The sequence below is a fragment of the Crinia signifera genome, chromosome 19, assembly GCF_055691185.1.
Source record: "Crinia signifera chromosome 19, ASM5569118v1, whole genome shotgun sequence".
Lineage (NCBI taxonomy): Eukaryota > Metazoa > Chordata > Amphibia > Anura > Myobatrachidae > Crinia > Crinia signifera.
In genome coordinates this window covers 83,063,732-83,091,474 of record NC_139226.1, presented here as the reverse complement: position 1 = coordinate 83,091,474, position 27,743 = coordinate 83,063,732, and the positions used below count along the sequence as shown (strand labels likewise).

Genomic DNA, 27,743 nt, shown 5'->3' with positions numbered 1-27,743 from the left:
TGAGCTGGGCACTACTCCCACCCAGTAATAACATAGTCACGTATCTACACTGTGGGGGAAGTGTATCAAACCCCCCCCCCCCCCAAGAGATAAAGTGGCTGTCATTTGTCTCTCACAGCCTGTAAAATGACAGTTTTATACATCTACCCCTATAGGAGGCAGAATAAGCAGGTGACTGCACCTGTGTGGCCCAGTAGATGGGGACATCGCTGCACAGAATGTTGATGTGGACCCCCAGTTTGGTGCGATCGGCTTCTTTTCCTTCCACAAGGTCGTATGATATGTCGTTGTCACTTGTGACGTTCTGCGGGAAGAAAGGGGGATTATTACATTGGGCGGAGGTGGCTGAAATGAGGGAACATACAGTGGCGTAACTACTAATTTTGCGCCCCCCCCCCCCCCCCCCTGCTGCCGTCGCCTCCTCTAGCATCCTCAAAAACTGAGGGGCAGACATTTTTTGAAGGTCAGTTTTCAATAGCAGCAGGAGCCAGGAGGAGAGCTGGGACCGCAGACAAGTAAATCTGCGGTCCCGGCCAGAGAGGTGGCAGGTCCTGGCAACGACGTAACAATAAATAAATAAATAAAACAATAGCCCCGCAGACCCCTGGGGCCTTTCTCAGCGCCTCCCCGCTGCCCCGGGGTCTGCGGTGCTATAGTTACACCACTGGGAACATATGACCAGTACAACCGTACTCTATTTTACGCTCATGTTTTCTAATGAAGGTCACATATATTTTATCACGCTCCAAGGCTCAGTACGGTTACAGCTGCTGCCTTCTGACTGGTCACTGCCAGCGGCCAATAAGAGTTCAGTAGGGCATGTGAGGCAGTGAACCAACTGGACAAGCAGTAAGAGTCTCACCTGGGCCGGGAGTGGCCCAGAAATACAGATAAGAAGTGGTGCATGGACACAAACATTGCCCACACCCTGAACAGCTGGCAGCACCCATAATGTCAGGATATGCAATGGGGATAATCACTGTACCTGTCTCTGGAAGTTTTTAATGCTCTTTAATATATCATTCATTGTAGGGACGTCGCTGCTCCTCATGTCCACAATGTTACACTTGTTGTTGCCCATTCGTCTGAACCCGATAATATCCTAGGGAGGAACAAGGAAAGATGTACACAACAGGTTGTGGTAAATGTTTGTGTGAACGTTACAATATGGAACAAAATGTGTTGTTTATATGAATGTATTCCCTGTCCTGGGAGTGGTGTGCCTTTCCGAGTTCCAGCATGGAGAACTTTTTGCACAGGTGACATTACTAAGTACTCTGTCTATAAGGACATATCTATGTGGATACAGATGGCCTGCATAATATTCAGGGGATGCGTAAAGGGTCTGGGCAAATTTCACTCAAAATTAACAAAACCATGCTGATTGCAGGTGGGGCAGATGATCTGTGTGTGTGTGTGTGTGGGGGGGGGGGGGGGCGGGGGGTTGTTCAAACATAAATCTAAATGGCAGTGTAAGAATAAAGCAGCCAGTATTTTCCCTGAACAGAAACAAAATAACTCCCCCAAATTTGTCCTGTGATCAGGCCTGAATTACGCCCAATGTTCCTGGGTGAGCCCATAACTCCATATCAGTGTCTGCAATGTTGATTACACTGCCCCCTATTTTTCTAACACACACCCCCCCCCCTCCGCTCATTGCACCGCCTTCATTGCCTGTACCCTTGATCCTCAGGGCCATCTTAACCTATGGGCTTGAAGGGCAGTTGCAGAAGGGCCCCAAATGCTAGGGACCCAAAGCCATACTGTGCTGTTAGAATGGTGCGCTCGGCACCTGTCCCTGGGGAAGCAGCTGCAGCAACAAAAGCCCCGTAGGCTGATTTGTCCCTCTGCACCCCCATCCATAGGCGAATCTAGAATGATGGTAATGGGTGGTCCCAGATCTAGAGATAATAGTAGGGGGACCTTTGCGCGGCGTAGCCGCGTGCCAAAAAGGGGGCGTGGCCTCACGGGAAGGAGGCGTGGCATCACAAAAAGGGGTGTGGTATTTACATGAGACCAGTATCATATTGAAGAACTTTTGAGTTGGCTTCAAATGATTTTGGTCCCATGAAACTGGGCTGTTTGGTTCCAGAGACATCTGCCCTCAAAGAACATAAACAGTTATGAAATTACATTTAAGAAATGAAAAAAAGAAACGGTTTAACCTCAATATCCCTGGAACCAATTAACCCATATGGATCCAGCCTGGTATCAGATTGAAGGCCCAGTGATTTGGGTTCGACTGAGATCAACCTCGAGCTTCAGTGATGCCGAAGGGGGAACTGGCAGCCGTTGAACTGGGTGGGGGTCGGAATTAACGGGTCCCATGTTATCCTATAGGGAAAACGTTCCAGTTTTGCCTGGCAGTATCTCCGGTTCCCAGGGGGCTAGAAACACAGGGCCGGGCTCGTTGGAAAGCCCCATCCCTCAGCTACAAAATGGGCTAATGGGTGGTCCAGTGCACCCCCGGACCACCCCCTAGATTCGCCTATGCCCCCATCCTCTCTAGTGGTTGTTCCCAGTCCCCACACGCTGTGTGTTCCTTACCAGTGCACCTTCTCTGTGTGAGTGTCAGTTGTCAGTGCACCTAGTGTGGAAGACAGCGTGCCATTACCTTATACCCCTTTTACACCGCAGCAAAAACCCATGTCAGCGGCGGGTCAGACCCGGGTCAGCAGCAGTGTAAATGGGTCAAGCCGTGTCCCTTTACATGGGACTTCTACCCAGGTCCTGGGTCACCAGCGTGAAAATATACAGGCACTAATGAGTCAGTCCAGGATGAAGGCTGGAGAAGCCGAACGGGCTTGTCGACTGTCATCCCTTTGTATCCCTCTGGATGGGTGAATATATGAGTGTCCCACCATGGTTCTAATCTTTTTTCAATTTCTGTAAATCAGTCCTTTTTTGGAATGAACTTTATTGAGCATTGAAAACAGGATTTCTTCTTCGGATAAATGGTGTGCTGCCTATCATATATCAATTACTAATACATGTGTTTATACTAATCAATTGAGGATTTCTGCACCCGCCCCCTGTAAACGTCAATGAGTGTGGTCCATTCAAGTATTATTTATATATATATATATATATATATATATATATAGTCAATCGGACGGCGGCACTCAGAAATAAAACATCAAAGAGCAGTTTAGTGTAAAACTGCTCTTTGGTGTTTTATTTCTGAGTGCCGCCGTCCGATTGACTATATCACAAGTACTGCTTGGCATCTACTTTATGGAGGGCACCGGTCAACAGTGCCTTGTAGTCAAACTTTAAAACAAGTTTGTTTGAAATGGACCAACGGATCCATTTCAAACAATATAGAGCTGTCACTAAAATTGTTAACCTTACAAGGGTATGAACTGAAGTATATATGGTCACTTAAGGGTATCACCAAACAAATTTTCTATCCAGTCATTTTTTTCAATCTGTTTACATATAGGTGTAACTATTTTTGACAATTGAGAGGCTCTTACGCTGACCTTAGAGTGGAACAAAACGTTTTAAAGTGATAGAGTAAGTAATCTAATTTCCATACTGATTATAACAAATTATAAATAAGAAACTCCCTTTTTTCTGGTAGACAGGAACCTAGGACGAGAGGGCTCGAGTTTAGATTAGAAGAAAAAAGATTTTGTTCATCTAGAAGAAAAAAATTTCTTTACAGTCAAAACAGTCAAACTTTGTGGAGAAGTGGTGTCGGCAGACACTATAAATACGTTTAAAATAAGGTTGGATAAACATTTATTGGTTAAAAACATCCACGGGTATGAATAAGTAACAATCTGTCTTTAAAATATCAGAACATACTATACAACAAGGGATTAGCTACTATAAACATAGGATTAACTAGATGGACGCAAGTCTTTATTTAGCCTCACCTACTATGTAACTATGTAAATCTCCAATAGATCCAGAGCTAGGAGTTAAAGGGTAATATGTACCATTTCCCTCAAATCAATGTACTGTTTCCAATAGGTACCTCTGAACAAATTCTTTACAAGGACCAAAACAAATAATTCAATATATTGTAGACACTGTCCCCCTACAAAATTTGTTGGAATTGATTGTAATGACCGGTATGTAACCAGATAGCTTGAATTAAGATTTTTGTGTCTTGTTTTTTCCATTTTCACCTGTTTTTTCCTTCACGAGTCTTCACCTCCATTTTTTAAGTTCCTCTGTGTTGAGTAATGTACTAAAAGGGCCAAGCCTTATTAATTATTATTCAACAAAATGTAAAGTCCGAAAGATTGACTTAATGAATGTAGAAATTTATTGTAAATGTGTATCTGAAGTATGTTTTTTATATGTCCATAGCGAACCCCTGATCAAGTCCCACGTTGGGACAAACACGTTGGGAAAGTTTGTTTGCTATACTGAAGTAAAAGAAATACATTGTTGAACCTTTTAATAGTCTGGAAAAGCCATCTACACAGTGGCGGATTCAGGGGGGGGGCACCCGGGCACGTGCCCCCCCTGTCATATATTTTGTAGCTGAGGACCAGGGCTTTCCAACGAGCCCAGCCCTGTGTCTCTAGCCCCCCGGGAACCGGAGATATCACTTGGCAAACCTGTAACGTTTTTTCCCCATAGGATAATATGGGACCCATCAATTCCGACCCCCACCCAGTTCCGATGGCTGCCAGTTCCCGCCCTGGCATCACAGAAGCTTGTGGTTGATTTCATTAAATTCCAAATCGCTGGGCCTTCAATATAATACCAGGCTGGTCCAAATCGGTCAATCGGTTCCAGAGATATTGCGTGTAAACCGATTTTTTTATTTTTGAAATGTAATTTCATGGCTGTTCATGTTCTTTGAGGGCAGATTACTCTGGAACCAAACATTCCAGTTTCACTGGAACAAAATCATTCAAAGCCCACTCAAAAGTTCTTCAATATAATACTTGTCTTATGTAAATGGGTCAGTTGGTTTCCAAAGATAAAGGTGGTTAAATGAGATAACTGGTTAAAGGGGGGAGGGGTGGTTTTCTCTCCCCCTCACACCAGAAAATGCAGGGACTAGGCTGGTGTAAAAGGGGCCAACCTGGGAATGCATTTTCTGGTGTGAAAGGGGTATTATTTCAAATAGCCGGGACCTGCAGTGCTCTGAATACAGCCAGGCTCTGCCACTGTCAGTGGCTATCACTTCTGTTGTCCCCCATTTACCAGGAGCATGTATTCCCCCTTGGCAATGAGCATGTAATCCCACATGGCAACGAGCATGGAACCTCTGGCAATGAGCATGGAACCCTTGGCAATGAGCATGTAGAGAAGCAGCACTTATGTAGCATAATTTTTAATAGGCATTATGGTGTTTGGCATAACACATAATGGACATAATGGCGTGTAACTTAACGTGTAATGGACATTATGCTGTAAATGTTTAATGCGAGCCTTTGGTGGACAATGTCCCTGTTTATGAAGTGTATTGTGAATTTTGGCTTAATCTGTGTGGCATTATGTGAATTCTGGCTCAATCCATGTGGCATTATGTGAATTTTGTCTCAATCCGTGTGGCATTATGTGAATTTTGGCTCAATCCATGTAGCATTATGTGAATTTTGGCTCAATCCGTGTGGCATTTTGTGAATTTTTTCCCAATCCGTGTGGCATTATGTTAATTTTGGCTTAATCCGTGTGGCATTATGTGAATTTTGGTTAAATCCATGTGGCATTATTTGAATTTTGGCTCAATCTGTATGGCATTTTATGCATTTGGCTCAATCCGTGTGGCATTATGTGAATTTTGACACAATCCTTTTGGCATTATGTGAATTTTGGCTCAATCCGTGTGTGTTATTATGTAAATTTTGGCTCAATCCATGTGGCATTATGTGAATTTTGACTCAATCCATGTGGCATTATTTGAATTTTGGCTCAATCCATGTGGCATTATGTCAATTTTGGCTCATTCCATTTGGCATCATGTGTTAGGGGCAAGTATAATGGGGTCTAGTATTTTGTTGCATAATGTGTAGAAGTTGTATATGGTGTTGACACGCCCCCTGTTGAGTGGCCACACACCCTTTTCCGGAGCGCGCCTTTGGCGCGCGCACAACTACATCCTTCACTTTTGTCGCCATGGTGGGCCTGCGTACTTTAAATGCCAGGGCCTATTTTTAATTCCATTCCCACCATCTCCTGCCGCTCTCTTAGCATGTACACTGGCACCACTAACACCGCCCCTCCCCCACCTAAACCCTTTTTTATCATGTGCCCCCCCTGTCATTTTATCCTGGATCCGCCCCTGCATCTACATTGTTGTGGTATAAGAGACTTTATAATAAATGTTTTTTAAACTTTGGACTTTACTTTGCTTGTTTTAAAGTTTGACTACAAGGCAATGTTGACCCAATTACTGAGGTCATAAAAAGGGCGCATCCAACAGCGGATTTTGTAATAGCAACCTAAAAATCTGTGGCACGAAACAAGTCTGTTCTCAATATATATATATATATATATATATATATATATATATATATATATATATATATATATTAATATATGTGTGTGTAGGTACAGGCCCCACTGCACTGTTTTTCCCAGGCGCCCATAATGCTGTTAAGATGGCCCTGTTGATCCTGTCGTACTGCCAGCATGTCACTTACATGGTTGTAGTCGTACAGAACCGTCGATGACGTGTTGTTAGTGTTGACATAAAATGCTGCCACGTTCTCTCCATTACTGACCATGACCGTCTGTTGGACCTTATCACCATTCTTGGAATGGAAGGCCATTTCCACCACCTGGAATCAAACTAATATTTACTGTACACCTAAAAATTATGGGCTGGGCCAATAGTGACCAATCAGCTTCTTTTTACATTTTTTTAGAGGATACCAAATGTGTCCACTCCTTTCATTTTTACATAATAATAATAAAAATAACAATCAATAATAAAAATAATAATAATAACAACAGTGAATATATAATAATATCTAAACGTCTAGGAAATATTAATATTTATATTATTTCATATTGTTATTGATTCAGAAATAATCAAATAAATAATTATTGTTGAAAATGTCACTTCCAAAATGGCCACCTCAGATGAGACAATTGTGAAGGATTCTACAGAAGGCAGTGTCCATTTTGGGAGGGACATATACAGGGACGGACTGGGCCTCCAAATTGGTTCTGGCATTTGTGCAATCGCTTTGTGTGGGGCACAATATGATGTCTGGGGCATTACTGTGTGGGGTACAATATAGTGTCAGGGACATTACTGTGGTGGGCACCATATGGTGTCCTGGGTATGACTGTGTGGGGCACAATATGGTGTCAGGGGCATTAGTGTGTGGGGCATAATATGGTGTCAGGTGCATTACTGTGTGGGCTACAATATGGTGTCAGGGGCATTACTGTGTGGGGTGTAAGGCCACACCCACTGCAGTGATGCCATAACTAATAATGGCAGTTTTAGCTGTTGACAGAGAAAAGTGGGCTGAGTGGTCTTCCACTTAAAGCTTCACGAATTTACATATTAGTCCTATAGTTACTCACAGCCAGTGCTGACGATAGTACCCACTGAGGTTTCCCCAAAACACATCCTCTTATCAATCCCATTATCTCATGTTCTATGTAATACAAAGTATAGGCTAGCAGCCATGACAACCAGGGCCGCTGAGAAGGAGGGGGGACAACATCCTCTCAGAGGGGCCCAGGTCCAAGAATACACACAATTTTTTTTAAACAATTACTTGTTTAGCGGCAGCAGGTGTGTGGGTGGCCGCCCAACTGTATATGGGCCAGATGTATAAAGCTTCAATAAGTGATAACATGGAGATAAACAACCAGCCAATCAGATCATAACTGCCATGTTACAGGCTGTATTTGAAAAATGACAGGTAGGAGCTGATTGGCTGGTTGTTTATCACTCTCCACTTTATCTCTTTTTGTAGCTTGATACATCTGGCCCTATAGAAGATATAATGCGTGTTCCTGGTATATTCTCTGATGTACTCACCGCTTCAGTGTGCTTCTGGGTCATATACACCCCGACTAATGTTGCCCCCACAACTATGACAGCCAGTAGCATCAGCACAACAATTGACCACAGCCAAGTCTTCCCACGCTCATTCATTTTGGGCAAGGAGGTAAATGACTGGGAAATGAAATAATCAGGAAACAAGTTATTATTGGACTCTTTGTCTGTATATGGTTGCATGTATGTATGTATGTATGTATGTATGTATGTATGTATGTATGTATGTATGTATGTATGTATGTATGTGCATATATTAAAATTTATATACATACAGTGAGGTCCAGATATATTTCAACACAATTTTCTGCTGTTTGCAGAACACTTATATAATGAATATGGTGTTACTTACCATGCAGACTCTTAAGGTGGCACTAAATCAGAAAGACAGGTCTTAAGGCCCCCACACACTAGAATGATTTTTTGTCCGATTTCTGACCGATCGTCCGATATAATCAGCAGTAACTGGACGATTATTGCCGATTATCTGTAAAAAAAAATAAAAAATTGCCCGATATATTTGACGATCGGTCAGAAATCGGACAATTGGCCAAAAAATCTTTCTAGTGTGTGGGGGCCTTTACAATCATGATTGTGTCCAATTTCCCTTCAACTCTCCGGCAGTCCTTGGTGGTTTTTGGACACACAATGTACTCACAATCCATCATACAATCCATCTGCTGCCTGATGTATGTGGTTTTCATTTAAAAACCACATGCGATTGGTCATGCAATTTGATAAATATTATGTGCAGCTCATAATATCTATCGATGCGACATTCGACTACATGCCTGCGCACCGCGTCGAATGTCAGCTTAAAAATGCATGCAATCATTTGATTTATCGGCCAGATGTGGTCGAAATCGAATGATTGCATGCAATATCTCACATATGTATGGGCAGCATAAGACCGGTCTTTCTGATGTATGGCTACAGTACCTTTAACTTTAATTTGAGGGTCCAGATTGGAGGAAAGGTTTAGGAATTACAGAGGTTTATTATATGTCAATAGCAGGAACCTTAGAAGAGGCCATAACAGCAGTTTGGTACATTCTGAGACTGTACTGGGGGCTCGGGACACAGATAGGCCTGGATGTCTATGGACAACAACAGTGGTGGATGATCACAGGATCCTTTCCATGGAAAAGAAATACACTTTACAACCACCCAAGCAAAGAAACCTATCCAAGAGGTAAGGATATTAGTGTCTACCATAAAGATAAGACTTTGTGATAGCAATTACAGAGGGTCACCGCAAGGTGCAAATGATGTTCCCTTCCTTCGTATCGGATAAAAGTAGGCCTATACTTATTTTTATACTGGACGGAGATGACGGAAACAGTGGCTGGTGCTGTCATGTGACATCAGTCGCCCACCACAAGCTGCGTTCGCAGGCACCCCCATAAAACGCTGGGTGGTCCCCTGCATACCCTCCCTGCCATTGACCAAATGCCCCAGGGAGTGTGAAACTCGATGAAGGCATTCACTCATGCGCATAATCATGCATGCACAAACCCCCACAACTGGAACTGACCGATCAGGTCTGAATTGCCTCCTTAGGCCTACAGGAAGCCTACAACAAGCCTAATTCCTATAACACTTACGGTATTATAAGAGGGAGTAATATATAGAGGAAGGGGGACATATTTCTGTGTTTGCATATGCTGGTAATGACTGTACACTGCAATTAGACCTTTAATTAAGCCATTATTACGTAATATTATGTATCACATGCAATCAATGACTTCCTGTACTTACTGTACATCCTCAGGGACCCATTTATAAACAATATTGTTACGATCCATTGTTGCCAGGCCCCTAAAAGCTGCAGGCCCCATAGACCAGGGCTTACTTTGCCTATTTGGTAATCTGGCATTGTGGGTTTTCCTGCTATAGTGATACCAGCCCAGTGCGGCACAGCACTGCTACTAGTTTACACATGGCACAAGACTGTGCAGGTGTAGGAGAGCAAGTCATGTTACTGTATGCTCATAGCCGGAATATGCTTGGCTCCAGTAGCCAGTTCTACACACTTAACAGTGGTGTAAGTTCGACTCAGCTGCCCGGGGGCAAGATAAATATTTGTAAACCACCTCCCCCCTTCCCACAAGCACACATGTACCACCTTATATAAATATATGTATGCATGTGTTGCCGACTTTCTAATTCTCCTCTCCGGGAGAAGTCCGGAGAGAAGAGTTCCAGCAGCTGCTCGGGGGGCGGGGCTTAAGTGTGACGTCTATCAATCCTGCTAGGAGAGGAAGTCAGCCACAGAAGTGATATCAATGGCTTTCAATGAACTGACTTAAACTTGCAGGGGAGGAGAGGCGCCCCCTTGGGAGCTGGAGCCTAGTGGCAGATGACTCTATTGTCTCCCAGAGTTACCAGTTACATAGTTACATAGTAGGTAAGGCTGAAAAAAGACTTGCGTCCATCTAGTTCAACCTGGTATAGATATCCATTGCTGATTTGGTAGGTTCTGGTATTTTACAGACAAATTATATTTCTTATTTGTACCCATGGATGTTTTTCTCCAGTAAATGTTTGTCCAACTTTGCCTTGAACGCATTTAATGAGCCAGCCATTACCACCTCTCTGGGAAGAGAGTTCCAGAGTTTGACTGTTCTGACCGTAAAGAAATTCTTTCTACTAGCTGAATGAAATCTTTTTTCTTCTAATCTATACTCATGCCCTCGCGTCCTAGATTCCTTTCTAGTAGAAAATAGGGTGTGTGACAGTTCCTTATATTGGCCCTTGATATACTTGTACATGTTGAGCATGTCCCCCCTTAAACGTCTCTTTTCTAATGTAAATAGTCCCAAATTGCTTAATCTCTCCCCGTAGCTTAAATTCTCCATTCCCCTAATAAGCTTTGTTGCTCGCCTTTGGACTTTTTCTAATTCTATGATGTCCTTTTTATAGTGTGGGGCCCAGAACTGTACTCCGTACTCTAGGTGAGGTCTCACCAATGCTTTATATAGTGGCATAATTACCCTTGAGTCCCTAGTTTCCATTCCCCTCTCGATTAGCACATATCGCTGGTGCATCGCTGTGTACGGAGTGATCTGTGCTACACTACTGCTCTCAGCACAGAGGCTCAGTTGCCCCGTGTATATGAGGCATTTAAGGTTTAGTAAACCAACCCCATCATTTCTTATAAATACTTCACTTTCCTTTTTTAGGATTTCTGACGCCATACATTCTTCCTGCTATTACTTAATTGCGCAGAACATTACAAGTTCATTTGTGGCATAATACATGTCCTTACCATAAACGTGGGTGGCTGGAATTATACGGTTCAGAAATTACAGAGGATTGCCGGAAGGATTATGCAAATAGGAACACAGGTTGGGATAATGCCAATTCTGTTAATGAAACAATGACATTCCAACATTTGGGGTCCCACAATGACACTTGGGGAGACATTTACTAAGATTCTTCTATTGAAGATGGGATGTTGCCCATATAAACCAATCAGATTCTATTTATTATCATCTAGGAGGTGCTAAATAAATAAGTATAATCTGATTGGTTGCTATGGGCAAAATCCCATCTTCAATAGGACTCCCATCTTAGTAAATGTAGCCCTCAGAGTCCCAGTACAATGACACGCTGACACCTGGGAGTCTCAGAACAATGACACACTGACACCTGGGGTCATAGTACAATGACACTGACACCTGGGGTCCCAGAACAATGACACACTGACACTTGGGGTCCCAGTACAATGACACTGACACCTGGGGTCCGAGTACAATGACAGACTGACACCTGGAGTCTCAGAACAATGACACATTGACACCTGGGGTCCCAGAACAATGGCAGACTGACACCTGGGGTCTCAAAACAATGACACGCTGACACCTGGGGTCTCAGAACAATGACACGCTGACACCTGGGGTCTCAGAACAATGACACGCTGACACCTGGGGTCCCAGAGCAATGACACAATGACACCTGGGGTCTCAGAACAATGACACATTGACACCTGGGGTCTCAGAACAATGACACACTGACACCTGGGGTCCATGAACAATGGCACACTGCCATTGATGGCAAACTGCCGAATTCACGGATCTCCGTGGTAGGTGCGGGGCTAAAATGATGCGATTGTGTCATTTTAGCTCCGCCCCCTCCTCTGAGACCCGAGGATTGCGGTATTTTAATGCCGCGATCCAGGGCGCAGGGGTCCCCCCTGAATCCGGGATGGTTGCCCACCCTTCCGGGGGGCCGGGAGGGGGTCCCGATTTTCGAGAGACTCCCGGCCATTCCGGGAGAGTCGGCAACCCTGATATTATGTTTAAAATAAAGAGAGTGTGACGTCTATCAATCCTGCTAGGAGAGGAAGTCAGCCACAGAAGTGATATCAATGGCTTTCAATGAACTGACTTAAACTGGCAGGGGAGGAGAGGTTCCCCCTTAGGAGCTGGAGCCTAGTGGCAGATGACTCTATTGTCTCCCAGAGTTATCAGTTCGATTAGCACATATTACTGGTGCATCGCTGTGTACGGACAGAGCCAGATTAAGGTCTAAATGGGCCTGGAGCTGAAAATTATCAAGGGCCTATTATGCACAATAATAGGGGTTGTGGCCAGCACCTAATAATGTGGGGGGCGTGACCAGTGTTCTGGTTGGGTGGTCTGCTCATGGGTGTGTCTGTATTTGTGTAAATACTTTCAACTAATTATATATGCCTGGAAAAGGCAGGGGGCTGGCATAAGAAAAATGCAGGGAGATATATTGGCGGGTGCCCTCCAAAGGTGCACCCGCAGGACGCCGATGTCCTAAGATACTTGTGGGGTGAGGCGGCACTCCAGTCATAAAAAAAATACTGAAAGCCGAAACTTGGTAGACAACATTTCAGCACCTTTTATGTGGCTACCTAAATTTACCACACCATATACCACTTATACAAATCATGCAACACAATAGTAACCCCCTTATACTGTACTTGCCTCTTACACATTGTGCCACATGGAATGAGCCAAAATTCACACTGACTGAGCCAAAATTCTGACTATGGCACACAGATTAAGGCAAAATACACATTTTGCCACATGGATTGAGCCAAAATACACATTATTATACCAAACAGATTGAGCAATAATGCACAATATGCTTTATAAATAGGGGCATTGCGCGCTGAAGGTGCGCATTAAAAATTTACACCATAATGCCCATTACATGTTAAGCCAAACACCATATTCTCCATTACGTATTATGCCAAATACCATAATGCCTATGAAAAATGATGCTACTTAAGTGTTGTTTATAAACCTGTTCATTGCCAGGAGTTCCATGCTTATTGCCAGGGGTTCCATGCTCATTGTCATGTGGGATTACATGCTCATTGCCAAGGGGGAATACATGCTTGCGGTAACTGGGGGATAGCCGCCGCCGGGCAGAAATGACAGCCATTGACAGCTGGGCAGAGAGCAGGGGGCTGCCTGGCTGGCTCAGAGCACTGAATGTCCCGGCTATTTGAAATAATACCCCTTTCACACCAGAAAATGCAGGGATTTACCCGGGAATATGGCCCCAAGATCATGCAGGGACATTCCTGGACTGGACCGTTTTACACCAGCCTAGTCCCTGCATTTTTTTGTGTGAGAGGGAGAGAAAACAACCCCCGCCCCCCTTTAAATAACCAGCTACATCTTCGGAACCAACTGACCGATTTACATGTAGGCTTCAAATGATTTTGGTCCCGTGAAACTGGGCTATTTGGTTCCAGAGAAATCTGTCAAACAACATGAACAGCCATGAAATTACATTTCAGAAATGAAAAAAAATTGGTTTACCCGCAATATCTCTAGAACCAATGAACCCATATGGACCAGGTATCAGATTAAAGGCCCAGCGATTTGGGTTAGACTGAGATCAACCTCAAGCTTCTGTGATGCCGGAGGGGGAACTGTCAGCCGTTGGAACCGGGTGGAGGTCGGAATTAGTGGGTCCCATGTTATCCTATGAGGAAAACGTTCCAGGTTTGCCTGTCGGTATCTCCGGTTCCCGGGGGGCTACCGACACGGGGCTGGGCTCGTTGGAAAGCTCTGGCCCTCAGCTACAGAATGGGCCTATTTGGAGAATGGGCCTGGAGCTGTAGCTCCATCAGCCCCATTGTTAATCCGGCCCTGTGTACGGAGTGATCTGTGCTACACTACTGCTCTCAGCACAGAGGCTCAGTTGCCCCGTGTATATGAGGCATTTAAGGTTTAGTAAACCAACCCCATCATTTCTTATAAATACTTCACTTTCCTTTTTTAGGATTTCTGACGCCATACATTCTTCCTGCTATTACTTACAGAACATTACAAGTTCATTTGTGGCATAATACGTGTCCTTACCATAAACGTGGGTGGCTGGAATTATACGGTTCAGAAATTACAGAGGATTACCGGAAGGATTATGCAAATAGGAATACAGGTTGGGATAATGCCAATTCCGTTAATGAAACAATGACACTCCAACATTTGGGGTCCCACAATGACACTTGGGGAGACATTTACTAAGATTCTTCTATTGAAGATGGGATGTTGCCTATAGAAACCAATCAGATTCTATTTATTATCATCTAGGAGGTGCTAAATAAATATGTATAATCTGATTGGTTGCTATGGGCAAAATCCCATCTTCAATAGGACTCCCATCTTAGTAAATGTACCCCTCAGAGTCCCAGAACAATGACACGCTGACACCTGGGAGTCTCAGAACAATGACACACTGACACCTGGGGTCATAGTACAATGACATTGACACCTGGGGTCCCAGAACAATGACACACTGACACTTGGGGTCCCAGTGCAATGACACTGACACCTGGGGTCCGAGTACAATGACAGACTGACACCTGGAGTCTCAGAACAATGACACATTGACACCTGGGGTCTCAGAACAATGACACGCTGACACCTGGGGTCTCAAAACAATGGCAGACTGACACCTGGGCTCTCAGAACAATGGCACACTGACATCTGGGGTCTCAGAACAATGACACACTGACACCTGGGGTCTCAGAACAATGACACGCTGACACCTGGGGTCCCAGAACAATGACACACTGACACTTGGGGTCCCAGTACAATGACACTGACACCTGGGGTCCGAGTACAATGACAGACTGACACCTGGGGTCTCAGAACAATGACAAGCTGACACCTGGGGTCTCAAAACAATGGCAGACTGACACCTGGGCTCTCATAACAATGACACACTGACATCTGGGGTCTCAGAACAATGACACGCTGACACCTCGGGTCTCAAAACAATGACACACTGACACCTGGGGTCTCAAAACAATGACACGCTGACACTTGGGGTCCCAGAGCAATGACACACTGACACCTGGGGTCCCAGCACAATGGCAGACTGACAAATGGGGTCTCAGAACAATGACACACTAACACCTGGGGTCCATGAACAATGGCACACTGACACCTGGGGTCTCAAAACAATGGCAGACTGACACCTGGGCTCTCAGAACAATGACACACTGACATCTGGGGTCTCAGAACAATGACACGCTGACACCTCGGGTCTCAGAACAATGACACACTGACACCTGGGGTCTCAAAACAATGACACGCTGACACTTGGGGTCCCAGAGCAATGACACACTGACACCTGGGGTCCCAGCACAATAGCAGACTGACAAATGGGGTCTCAGAACAATGACACACTAACACCTGGGGTCCATGAACAATGGCACACTGACACCTGGTGTCTCATATCAATGACACACTGATATGTGGGGTACCAGGACTATGATACACTGACACCTGGGGTCTCAGAACAATGATACACTGACACCTGGGGTCTTAGACCAGTGACACACTGACACATGGGGTCTCAGAACAATGGCAGACTGACACCTGGGGTCCATGAACAATGGCACACTGACACCTTGGGTCCATGAACAATGGCACACTGACACCTGGGGTCTCAGAACAATGACACACTGAAACGTGGGGTACCAGGACAATGACACACTGACATGTGGGTACCAGCACAATGACAGGAAAATGACACACTAACATCTGGGGTCCCAGAACAATGACACCCTGACATGTGGGGTCCCAGAACAAGGTCACACTGACATGTGGGGTACCAGGACTATGACACACTGACACATGGGGTCCCAGTACAATGACACACTAACACCTGGGGTCCCAGAACAATGACACCCTGACATGTGGGGTCCCAGAACAAGGTCACACTGACATGTGGGGTCCCAGAACAAGGTCACACTGACATGTGGGGTCCCAGAACAAGGTCACACTGACATGTGGGGTACCAGGACTATGACATCCTGACACATGAGGTCCCAGAACATGGACACTGACACTTCGTTTCCCAGGGGAAAACTGATTTTGTAAGATTGCTTTACACAGCAGTGTGTAAACTTTCCTTAAAAAAACATAAGTGACATAATTTAACCTCCAGAAAATTGTTTACTGGAGACAAGAATTATTTCCTTCAGTGTCAGATTCATACGGTGCAGATTTATAGGCTGCATTTAAATGTACACACTAATACCCCTTTCAGACAGAAAAGTCTGAAAATCCCGGCAAATACACAGAATTTCAAATGCTGTGTCATTTTGCCGGGTGCAGCCTGACCCCCCTTCACACAGAACAAACTACCGGGTTGAAAATTTATACCCGATAATTTGCTGAATAACAGGGGTATTTCTTCTGTGTGAAAGGGTCAACACGGGTCATAAATCCCGTGTCCTCGGCCCTGGTCAATTCAAGGGTCGGAGACACGGGATTTATGACACGGGTGTGCCCTTGCACACAGAAAAAGGACCCGTGTACTTAATGAAATTCCTGGGTGGAGCTGCTTCACCCGGGTATTTCATTTTCTGTGTGAAAGGGGTATAATAAATATATATATATATATATATATATATATATATACACATATACATTCATGTACACACCTCTATGTTTTACTAACAGGGTTTGAAAGGATTGTTCACCTATCCGCTGTTCCTGACAATGTGCCCTTCACCTGAGACTGAAAAGCCAGAGGAACACTTTCTAATGGGCTCATTCCCATTACTGCGATCCAGAATGATAATAACGCTAATTTAAAAATTTGAAGATGTCCCATAAATGAGTCAAGATGCATTTCTATAGTGCAGGTGACGTCTCATGTGTCTTGTCTGTATTCCTAGCTCATATGTGTGAATGAGCCCTCAATGTAACATTGTAAACCCGAGATCTTGTTTCTATACGCAGATCTATAACCTGAGATGTCATACTGAGATCTATAACCTGAGAATGTTTTCTATACTGAGATCTATATCCTGAAATGTTATACTGAGATCTATAACCTGAGATGTTATACTGAGATCTATAACCTGAGATTGTGTTTCTATACTGAGTATTGTGTTTCTATACTGAGATCTATAACCTGAGATTGTGTTTCTATACTGAGATCTATAACCTGAGATGTTATACTGAGATCTATAACCTGAGATGTTATACTGAGATCCATAACCTAAGATTGTGTTTCTATACTGAGTATTGTGTTTCTATACTGAGATCTATAACCTGAAATCTTATATGGAGATCGTGTTCCTATACTGAGATCTATAACCTGAGATCTTATACTAATATCTAGAACCTGAGATCATGTTCCTATTTTGAGAGCTATAACCTAAGATCTTGGCCCTTATTTAGATCTGACCGCAGTACAAATTTGTTCTCAAAATGGGCAAAACCATGTGCACTGCAGGTGGGGCAGATGTAGAGATAGTTAGATTTGTGTCAGTTATTTTGCTTCTGTGTAGGGTAAATACTGGCTGGAATTTAGATTTTAGTTTCAATACACCCACCCAAATTTAACTCTCTCTGCATATGTTACATCTGCCCCACCTGCAGTGCACATAGTTTTGTCCATTTTGAGAACAAATTTGTGCTGCGATCAGATCTGAATAAGGGCCCTTATACTGAGATCTATAACCTGAGATCATGTTCCTATACCGAGATCTATAACCTGAGATTGTGTTCCTATACTGGGATCTTTAATCTGAGATTGTGTTCCTATTCTGAGATCTTATACGGAGATCTATAACCTGAGATCATGTTCCTATACCGAGATCTATAACCTGAGATTGTGTTCCTATACTGAGATCTTTAATCTGAGATTGTGTTCCTATACTCAGATCTATAACCTGAGATAGTGGGTGAGATTTAATAGGATGAGAGATTCAGAAAGTGAGAGATTTGGTAAGAAATCCCCAGTTTTTTTAAAGCAGCAATCATTTACATGGCAAAACCAGTTTGATTTTGAAGTGTAAATGATTGCAGCTTGAAAAAAACAAAAACAGAAATTTCTTCCCAAATCTCTTTCTGTATCTATCATCCTATTAAATCTCACACATTGTTTCTATGCTGGCCATTAGAAGTGAGATCAGGGATCCTCATAGTGGGGCAGATGTATTAAGCCTGGTGAAGAGATAAAGTGGAAGATGATAGCGCAGAAGCCAATCAACTTTATACTGTCATTTTTCAATTACCTTCCACTTTATCTCTTTATCTACTCAATATCAGCATCACTAGCTGCACTGACAGGGCCAGTGGTTGCTGAGGAGCTGGACACTGGCTCAGTATGGAGATGGATCTGGGCCTACCTGTAGATGTAGTTTATCTAGACTTTAGTAAGGCTTTTGACACTGTCCCACTTCGCAGACTGTTAAATAAACTTGAAAGTTCGGGATTGGATTTTAAGATAGTTGAATGGATAAGAGCGTGGTTGCAGGACAGAAAACAGAGAATTGTAGTAAACGGAGTACAGTCAAAGGAGGGAAAGGTTACAAGTGGGGTACCCCAGGGATCTGTACTTGGACCGGTGCTTTTTAATATCTTTATTGGTGATATTGCAAATGGAATTGTGGGTAAAATGTGCCTTTTTGCAGATGACACAAAGGTATGCAACAGGGTAGACACACCAGGAGGGGGTAAAACAAATGATTGATGATCTAGGTAGATTCGAGGAATGGTCAAGAGCATGGCAACTACAGTTTAATGCCAAAACAATGCAAAATCATGCACTTGGGTCTCAAAAATCCAAAGACTGAATATAGTATAAATGGCACTATAATGGAAACTACTGAGGAAGAGACGGATCTAGGTGTCACTATTTCAGGGGACTTAAAAACAGGTAGGCAATGTAACAAAGCAACGAAGAAGGCAAGTCAGATGCTTGGTTGCAGAGGGAGAGGTATCAGCAGTAGAAAGAAAGAAGTAATAATGCCACTGTATAGGTCATTAATACGACCTCATCTAGAGTACTGTGTTCACTTCTGGAGGCCATATCTCCCGAAGGACATAGATACATTAGAGACTGTACAAAAAAGGGCAACTAAAATGGTGCATGGCCTACATCACAGAACGTACCAGGAAAGACTAAAATATCTTAATATGTATACTTTAGAGCAGAGAAGGGAAAGGGGGGACATGATAGAAACTTTCAAATATATCAAGGTGGGAGACAGTCTTCACAGGAAGAGGAGCAGCAGAACACGAGGACATGCACTGAAACTAGAGGGAGGAAGATTCAGGGGAAATTTGAGGAAGAATAACTTCACAGAAAGAGTAGTAGATAAGTGGAATAGCCTCCCATCAGAGGTGGTAGAGGCAAATACAGTAGTACAATTTAAACATGCTTGGGATAGGCATATTGATATCCTTATAATATATAAGGATCAAATATGGTTTGAGGTAACATGTTTAAAAAAAGGGGTAGACTAGATGGGCCAAGTGGTTCTTATCTTCCGTCAAATTCTATGTTTCTATGTTTCTTACCTTAGTCTGCATGTGATGGCTGTCTACAGGAAGCTGAAGTGATGGCTATGTGACTGTTGCTTATGTTTATATTTATAAGGTGTAATGTGCTGGTTTTCCCTCCCTGACACATGCAGGGTGGAGGTACGGAACTCCCATATGAGGAAAGCTGTAAAAAAACCCTCCAGCGCTCACCTGACCTGGGAGCAGCCCCAGACCTGCAGGTGAAGGTGGTTTAGACAAGCAGGTTCTTCCTTGGGCTGAGGATAATTAATGTGAGTACTGCAGGGATTAAACCAGTGCTGGCTTGCCTGTAGGGTTCTCTATATGACTCATAAATGCTGACTCTGTTGGCCTGTCCTCTGTAAGGTCCAGAAAGGTGGTCTCATTATAGTGACATTATTCACCCACAGCTGCTATGCGGTCATTAGATCGACAGGTCAACAGTCAACCACAAAAGGTTGAACACATGGAAATGGTCGACATGAAAAAGGTCGGCATGAGTTGCCTGTAGCATGGCAAGCGCAACGGTACACTTATACCATGTCCTTGTCGATTTATTCTGGGTACACACCAGGACGTTTGTCTTCATTAAAAAAATGTACTTCTGATAAAAGTGAGGCTTGGCTGGATAAACTGAAAGTCCAGATTGATACATATCATCAAGAGCTAGTACAATTTAAATGTAAGAAGTTGGACACAGTGAACAATGACTACAAGAACCATCAGGTTTACCGTTGGCTCACAGGTGATTCAGCTAAAAATCGTGGTCGACGACCACAACGCCCCCGTAAACAAAGAACATATTTTTATGATTTTGCATCCTCGGAGGGCGACACCTCTGATAGTGCCAGCAGCAAAAGGCCACCTTTTTTTTAGATCAGAGACCACCCACCAATCCACCTCCCAACAAGGAGGCGGACTAGGAACCATCAAAGGAGGGGTGGGTGGAAGGGTAAGGTACCAGCGAAACAAGAAACCAACATGATTTTTAATTATTCTTCCTATTCATTGAGTGACAGTGAACGTAAGGTGTTATCTCTAGGATTATCGTTCATACCAACCACCCCGCATGACCTGTTCCAATGGTCGGTCGATCATTATAAATTTTGCCGAAAATTGAGATTAAGGGAGCCATTCCCTGAGACGACTGAAAATATGGGCCCCCTAGTTGGTGTATTAAGTCCAGCACATACAATCCTGTGTCGAGAAATGTCAGCATTGATACATTCTCTAGAATGGCATCAAATGAGGTTGAAAAGATTACCAGTAAACCGAGATATTCCAATTTATCGACCAGTGAAAAACAGGCCCTTAAGTCTCTAAAAGATAACACCCACATTGTCATACGTCTTGCTGACAAAGGCCGGGCGATTGTCCTACAAGATTGGATGGATTATGGCTCCGAAATTCGTAGACAATTAAACAATGAGTATACATATATTCACCTTAGACAAATTCCCACCAAAACCACAAAAAGACTTGTGGATGATTTACTGACCATTGGACGTAGGGGCCCATCTATCATGATCGCATTTACAATGCGATCTGGGCGGAAAATTACCGCCCAGGATCGCATTGTAAAATGCGATCATATCAGGGGAATGTATCAATTTTAAGGCCGCAGGGACAGGGCTCCGATAGGAGCCTGTCCCTGCGAAGCCCTAACCCGGAATCCGGGGGATCTGTGCATGCACGGTTATGCGCTGACCCCTGCCGACCCCTCTTACCGCACTGCCCTGCTCGGGCATTGCGATGTGTAGCTACAATGGGCTATCTCCATATCAGAATGGCGATAGCCCAGGGGTGCGATGCCGGGCTGCCCGATGTTGATACATCGGGCAGCTTTGCATCCCCCATAGAAACCTATGGGGGATGCAGTCGGCAGTGGTGCAGGGGGGATCGCAGCAGGGATCTCCGATTCCTGCTGCGGTCCCCCTTTGATACACTTAGGAGATACTTAATATTTGCGGCTAAACCTCGAAAATGTGTGTTTTCGGGGATTTAGCCGCAAATATGGTTTGATAAATGGTCCCCTTAATGCAGGCTGGATTGAAAAGTAAACCTTTTCATATTTAACCATTGATTATAGCATTGTCCCCATGATCTATACATTGCCCAAGGTTCACAAGTGGCTGGAGGACCCTCCGGGGTGGCACATTATCTCTGCCATGGGCTCACTCCTCCAGCAGCTTGCGGAGTTCGTGGATCAATTTCTCCAACCTTTGGTGCAACAGGTTGGCAGTTATCCGAGAGACACTGGTGATTTTTTTAGTAAAATTGGGGACTTTGTGAATTACCTGCTGGTATGTACTATGGATGTTACAGATGGGGCCGGGCTCATCTTTGCAGGGGATGGCGATGGCGACGCCATCGCCATTCCCTGCTCCCGGCGCCATCTGTGTGTCGGAAGGGGACGCGCGCGCACGAGGTGCGCGCGCGTCCCCTTCCGACGGTGCTGCCGTCCCCTTCCGACGGTCGCCCGGTGCCCACACCGGGCGCCCGCACCCCCCCACAGCCTCCTCGGGTCCCCCCAGCCCCCCTCGAGCGGGAGGCGGACAGTATTGCGTCCGCCTCGCCGGCCGGCCGCCCGGATACTGAGACGCGCGTGCGTGGGGGACGCACGCGCGTCTCAGTCAGATGGCGCGCCGTGTTGCTGGCGGATCGCCAGCAGCATGCTGCTGGCGATTCGCCAGCAAGCATAAGGCCGGCGCCGTCTGTATATACGATTATCCCACACCAGCAGGGCATGGAATCACTACGTAAAAATCTAGTGAAAACAGGCCATACATACCCTCCTTTTGAGTTCTGGTTGAGCTAATACTTGCAAAAAATTATTTCATGTATGGGGTGGAGTTTTATGAGCAAAAGAACGGGACCGCTATGGGTTCGAAAATAGGAACCGCCTACGCCAACCTATATATGGCGACATTTGAACGAGCTCATATTTACCCTATATATGGTCACCACTTGCCTATATCGCAATTCTTGCGTGTGTTGAGGATAAATTCCTCCACCGCTAATGCTGATACTCAGATTCAAGAAATGCGAGAACGATTCCTGGATAGGGGGTTCTCACCTCTGGTAGTCGAACGTTGCCTTAGAAAAGCACATAAAAAACATCAGGCTTCAGTTCAAGCTAAGTCAGTGAAAAACAAGGATAGATGAATGATGCACGTGAGCACATACGATCACACCTCCGGCATACAAAATCTATGTATAAGAAACTTTGACCCATTGTGGGCACTGATCCAGCATTGAAATTAAACCAACTTGTACCACCTCTGAATGCGTATAGACGTGGTCCGAATATCTGTCATATGCTGATGCGCCTGACTATGCATCCATCCAGCAAAACGTCCACCTGTTATCTGGTCGTAAGAATGGCTGCTTTCGTTGTACCTCCTGTACCACATGTCGGTCTATGGTGGCAGTTGCAACCTTTCCCCACCTACATAGTGGGCAGAAGATTAAAATTACGAAAAAGTTATTCTGTACAATGGAATTCGTCATATAAATCCTAATGTGCCCGTGTGGCCATTATTATACAGGGCTAACCACCAGATGCTTTCGCGAACGTATGGCCAATCACCGTACATCAATCATGGCTGCATATGCCACCGGCAGCTCTGATAAACTAGTCATGAGACACTTCTTGTCTATGGGCCATCAAATCTCCACTCTACGATGCATGCTCATCGATCATGTCCCGAAAGACCCCAGGGGGGGGGGGGGGGGGGCAATCGTGAACTTAAACTAAAATAAAAAAACTGTCCAGCTCAACTTAACACTATGGATCCGGGTTGGGATCATTTGGTCTATTGCATTATGGTCGAAAGTCATTAGGTCGAATCCATTAGGTCGACATGCTAAAAGGTCGACATGACTCTAGGTCGACATGGGAAAAGGTCGACATGATTCTAGGTCGAAAGGTCATTAGTTCGACAGGTCATTAGTTCGACAAGGTCATTAGTTCGACATTGTCTATGTCGACATTCACAAGGTCGACATGGGGTTTTTCACTGTTTTTTTACCTGAATGTCAACACAGTCGACATGGCCACAGTTTAAAGTGCACTGCATCCCCTCGCATCGCTCGCTGCGCTCGCGATGCGTCGGGCACGGTGCCTCGCTACGCTCGGCACACTATTTTATTCTCCCACCACGCCCTAGTGGATGGTAGGGCATGAAATACCGCCTGTCGGCACATGTTGGCTCAAAAAACAGTGAAAAACTCCATGTCGACCTTGTGAATGTCGACATAGATAATGTCGAACTAATGACCTTGTCGAACTAATGACCTGTCGAACTAATGACCTTTCGAACTAGAATCATGTCGACCTTTTCCCATGTCGACCTAGAGCCATGTCGACCTTTTAGCATGTCGACCTAATGGATTCGACCTAATGACTGTCGACCATAATGCAGTAGACCAAATGACCGCATCCCATGGATCCTATTAAATGAATATAACCATCTGAGTATATTCCTACAATAATATTATCAAATCATTTAAGAATTTATTCCTAAGTTTTTCTTTTTTGCTTCTTCACTGATCAAGTCGCCACTGGTCATATATCACTCATTTTCTGCCAAGTACAAGAAAAGAAGGGTGGAGTGTTACAAAAATGGATCAATCGGTTACTTGATAAAAAACAGTATGCAATATTTAATGGTAAAAAATCTACAATTATTATGGTATAAAAATCATAATAAACGCAAAAATTGGCTTGACATATGTTATAAAAGAAATAATAAAAGTAAGATCTGGGTATTATACTTATTGGTGTGGAGTCCCGTTTGTAGTCTTTTTATTTAGATCCTTGAAAGTAGTATTTTCCCCTGGGTATGGGTAGACTGAGCACCCAGCTCCAATAAGGAAGCAAAAGGAAAGGGCATAGGTGCAAGACACCTATGAGATTGTAACGGAGTTCAGAAGAACTGCCGTAAGCCGTCACTGGCCCCTTTCCACTTTGCCAACAGCAACACCACACCCATTATAATTCCACGGCACAACACAATTGAGACCGTAGATCATGTAACAACAGACCTACGGAGGTTTAAAGGTGCCTTATAAGGATCACCTGAATCCCTGTTGGGAATCTCATTTGTGACACTGCAGTGGAATTTCCCCTGAGAGGGGACCCCATATACTGTAGGTGCAATTCTCCACCAAGCACCAAGTAAAGCAAATCATAAAATTATATAACCCTACCTATCACCTCCAGCACAATTTACTTAATCAATAAATATCTACATTTTATACACAAACAAAATCTCCTTCTTCTTATTACTACACCCACACAACAAAAAAAATCAACACAGTAGATAGGCTGCGCCAAAGCCCTAGCAAAACAATACTAAGAAACAAGGTACCGGGAAACCCTTGAGAGCCTGGCAGCGCCTGAAATAGAACACCGACATAAGAGTGAGCGCAGTGTATCAACCCCAACTCTTTCTACTTTAAAGACATGGGGTTGGCTGTAGCCATCATGGAAGGCAGGGCCTCTGCACCCTGGAATTCTGCTGTCAGGGGTCATGAGCGCGGGGGGTCTGGTAGGCGGAAGAAGAAGAAGAGGCCATTTTGGACGATGACTACGGTTCCGGTTCGGGATCGGTCGATTTGGAGGATGCTGATGATGATGACGACACAAGGGCTGCGCAGCTGGAGTCGGCAGGTGAGAACTCTTCAGAGTACGGTGCCGGGTCTTACGGGGGTTCCTCCTCGGGGGGGGGGTAATAGCCACCGGCCGGGGGGTCGGACGTGGGTAGCGCCGCACAGGCCCGTTAGCGTGCGGCCAAGTACGCTAGGAAGGAAGCTGGTAGGCCGGCCCACCATGCTAAGCGCCGGAAGGTGTCCTCCATGTCCCGTAGAGAGAGAAAGAGGCATAACTTGCCGGGGGTGGTCCACTGCGATTATACGGCAGTGTTACGCGGGTTGCGCGAGAGTTGCAGGGTCAAGATTGAGAAGGGAGATTATGGGGGTACGGCCTGGTGCACATACAGTATGATGAGCAGTTCCGGCGCAAGCAGGACTGTTTGCACATACTGGATTTTGGTTGCAAGGATGTGTAAGTGTAGATGGAGGTAGCGAGTGTCCATTTAGATGTGGTTGAGACTACCACGGCTGCTACCGCTGCAGTAACATATTTATATTCCCATTAATCCTCCTCATTCTTGTTGATGTTTGGTGTTCTTAACCCTTTGAGTGCCAACGTTGCTGTCTAAGATCCTCACAATGGGCCTTATTTTGGTTCATTCTTTCTGACAAAATCCTTCTTAGATGGACAAAACCATGTGCACTGCAGGTGGGGCAGATGTAACATGTGCAGAGAGAATTAGATTTGGGTGAGTAATTTTGTTTCTGTGCAGGGAAAATACTGACTGCTTTATTTTTACACTGCAATATAGATCTCACTTTGAAGTAAAACCCCACCCAAATCTAATTCTCTCTGCACATGTTACATCTGCCCCACCTGCAGTGCACATGGTTTTGCCCATCTAAGAAGGATTTTGTCAGAAAGAATGAACCAAAATAAGGCCCAATATCTCTAAAAATGCCAGCGTCGCTCACAGCGGCTGTTCTTTCAGTATAAATAAATATAAATACAGCAAAGTCAATTAATTGAAGTTTAGTTAGATATTGCACCCAAAAAAATAACAGTCGCTGTGAGTGACTGTGGCATTTTTAACGGATATTTTGAGGCTCTATCACAGCAACGTTGGCATTCAAAGGTTTAACCCCTTCCCGACATTTGACGTATATATACGTCATGGCCGGGATGTACTTCCCGACACATGACGTATATATACGTCATGACTTTAAACTGTCCCCGCGTCTATAGACGCGGTGACAGTTTAAACATGTCTGCTGTCCCTGACATCAGACATGTCCCTGCATGCCCAGGGGGGGTGGCGATGCCTCCCCCCCGTCGGCGATCGCTGTGATTGGCTGTTCAATGTGAACAGCCAGTCGCAGCGTTTTCCTGTGTTACCGGCGAATCAGACGCTCGGTAACACAGGTGTCAATCACCGCCGGGTGTGAGGGGGCATGAGGGGGTCACCGGTGATGACCACACCTCACCCCACCTGCCCCCAAGGTTGTGATTGGTCCGTCGGACCGACGGACCAATCACAGCCAAGGCGCGTCATTTAAACTAACGGTGACTGCGCTGCAGACGCCATTCCGGTCTGGAATTGCGTGCAGAGCGGTCACCGGCCACTCTGTCGTGCTATACATACCTGAACCTTGCCTGATACTTACCTGATCACCGCTGATCACCGCTGGTAGCGTGCTGCCAGCAGCTGGATGCTTCCTGGATCTTGTGACTTCCTGTGTGCTGCTGCTGCAGTGTCATAGAGTCACAGATAGTGAGAGATAGTGAGAGATAGTGACAGAGAGTGACAGAGAGTGATAGAGAGTGCTATATTTTGTGTCTGCTGCACCCCTTTTGTGCTGATCAGTATATCTGTGCTGATCAGCAACTTTTTGGTTTTTTTTTTTTTTTTTATATATATACCTGTCAGTTGCACCAAAGGTTGTGCTGCCTGTGCAACTGACTGCTGCCCCCCCCTGCTGCCCCCCCTTTTGTGCTGATCAGTTTAAATTAATTAACTGATCAGCAACTTTTTGGGGGTCCAGGTTTTTTTTTTTATATATACCCTGTCAGGTTGCACCCACATTTGTGTGCCTGCTGCCCCTCACTGCTAATCAGTGTTGCATCACTGCATCACTGATCTGCAGTTTTTTTTTTTTTTTGGAGAGTGCAGTGGGGTTTTGTTTTTACACCCACGTTGCTTTTGTGGGTGCTTTTGTGGGTGTCCTGTGGCCGCTGATCAGTGACGTACATCACTGAACAGCATTTTTGGCACAGGGTTGATATAATTTTTTTTCTGCAGTTTTTTTAAAAAAAAATTTTTTTTGGAGAGTGCTGTGGTTTATTACACCCACGTTGCTTTTGTGGG

General features: G+C 44.7%; 1 protein-coding gene across 2 annotated transcripts in view; it reads right to left on the bottom strand.

The window, feature by feature from the left end:
* Positions 1 to 27,743, bottom strand: part of LOC146041881 (surfactant protein C-like) — a 51,565-nt gene that overhangs the window by 1,757 nt on the left and 22,065 nt on the right. For both annotated transcript variants that reach the window (XM_083161741.1, XM_083161742.1), the window contains exons 2-5: positions 7,970 to 8,107; positions 6,612 to 6,749; positions 986 to 1,102; positions 182 to 304 (exon numbers count right to left, since the gene is read on the bottom strand). In XM_083161741.1, coding sequence (XP_083017867.1) covers positions 182 to 304; positions 986 to 1,102; positions 6,612 to 6,749; positions 7,970 to 8,086 — 495 coding nt within the window. In that variant the 5' untranslated portion in view covers positions 8,087 to 8,107. The remainder of the gene's footprint in view (positions 1 to 181; positions 305 to 985; positions 1,103 to 6,611; positions 6,750 to 7,969; positions 8,108 to 27,743) is intronic.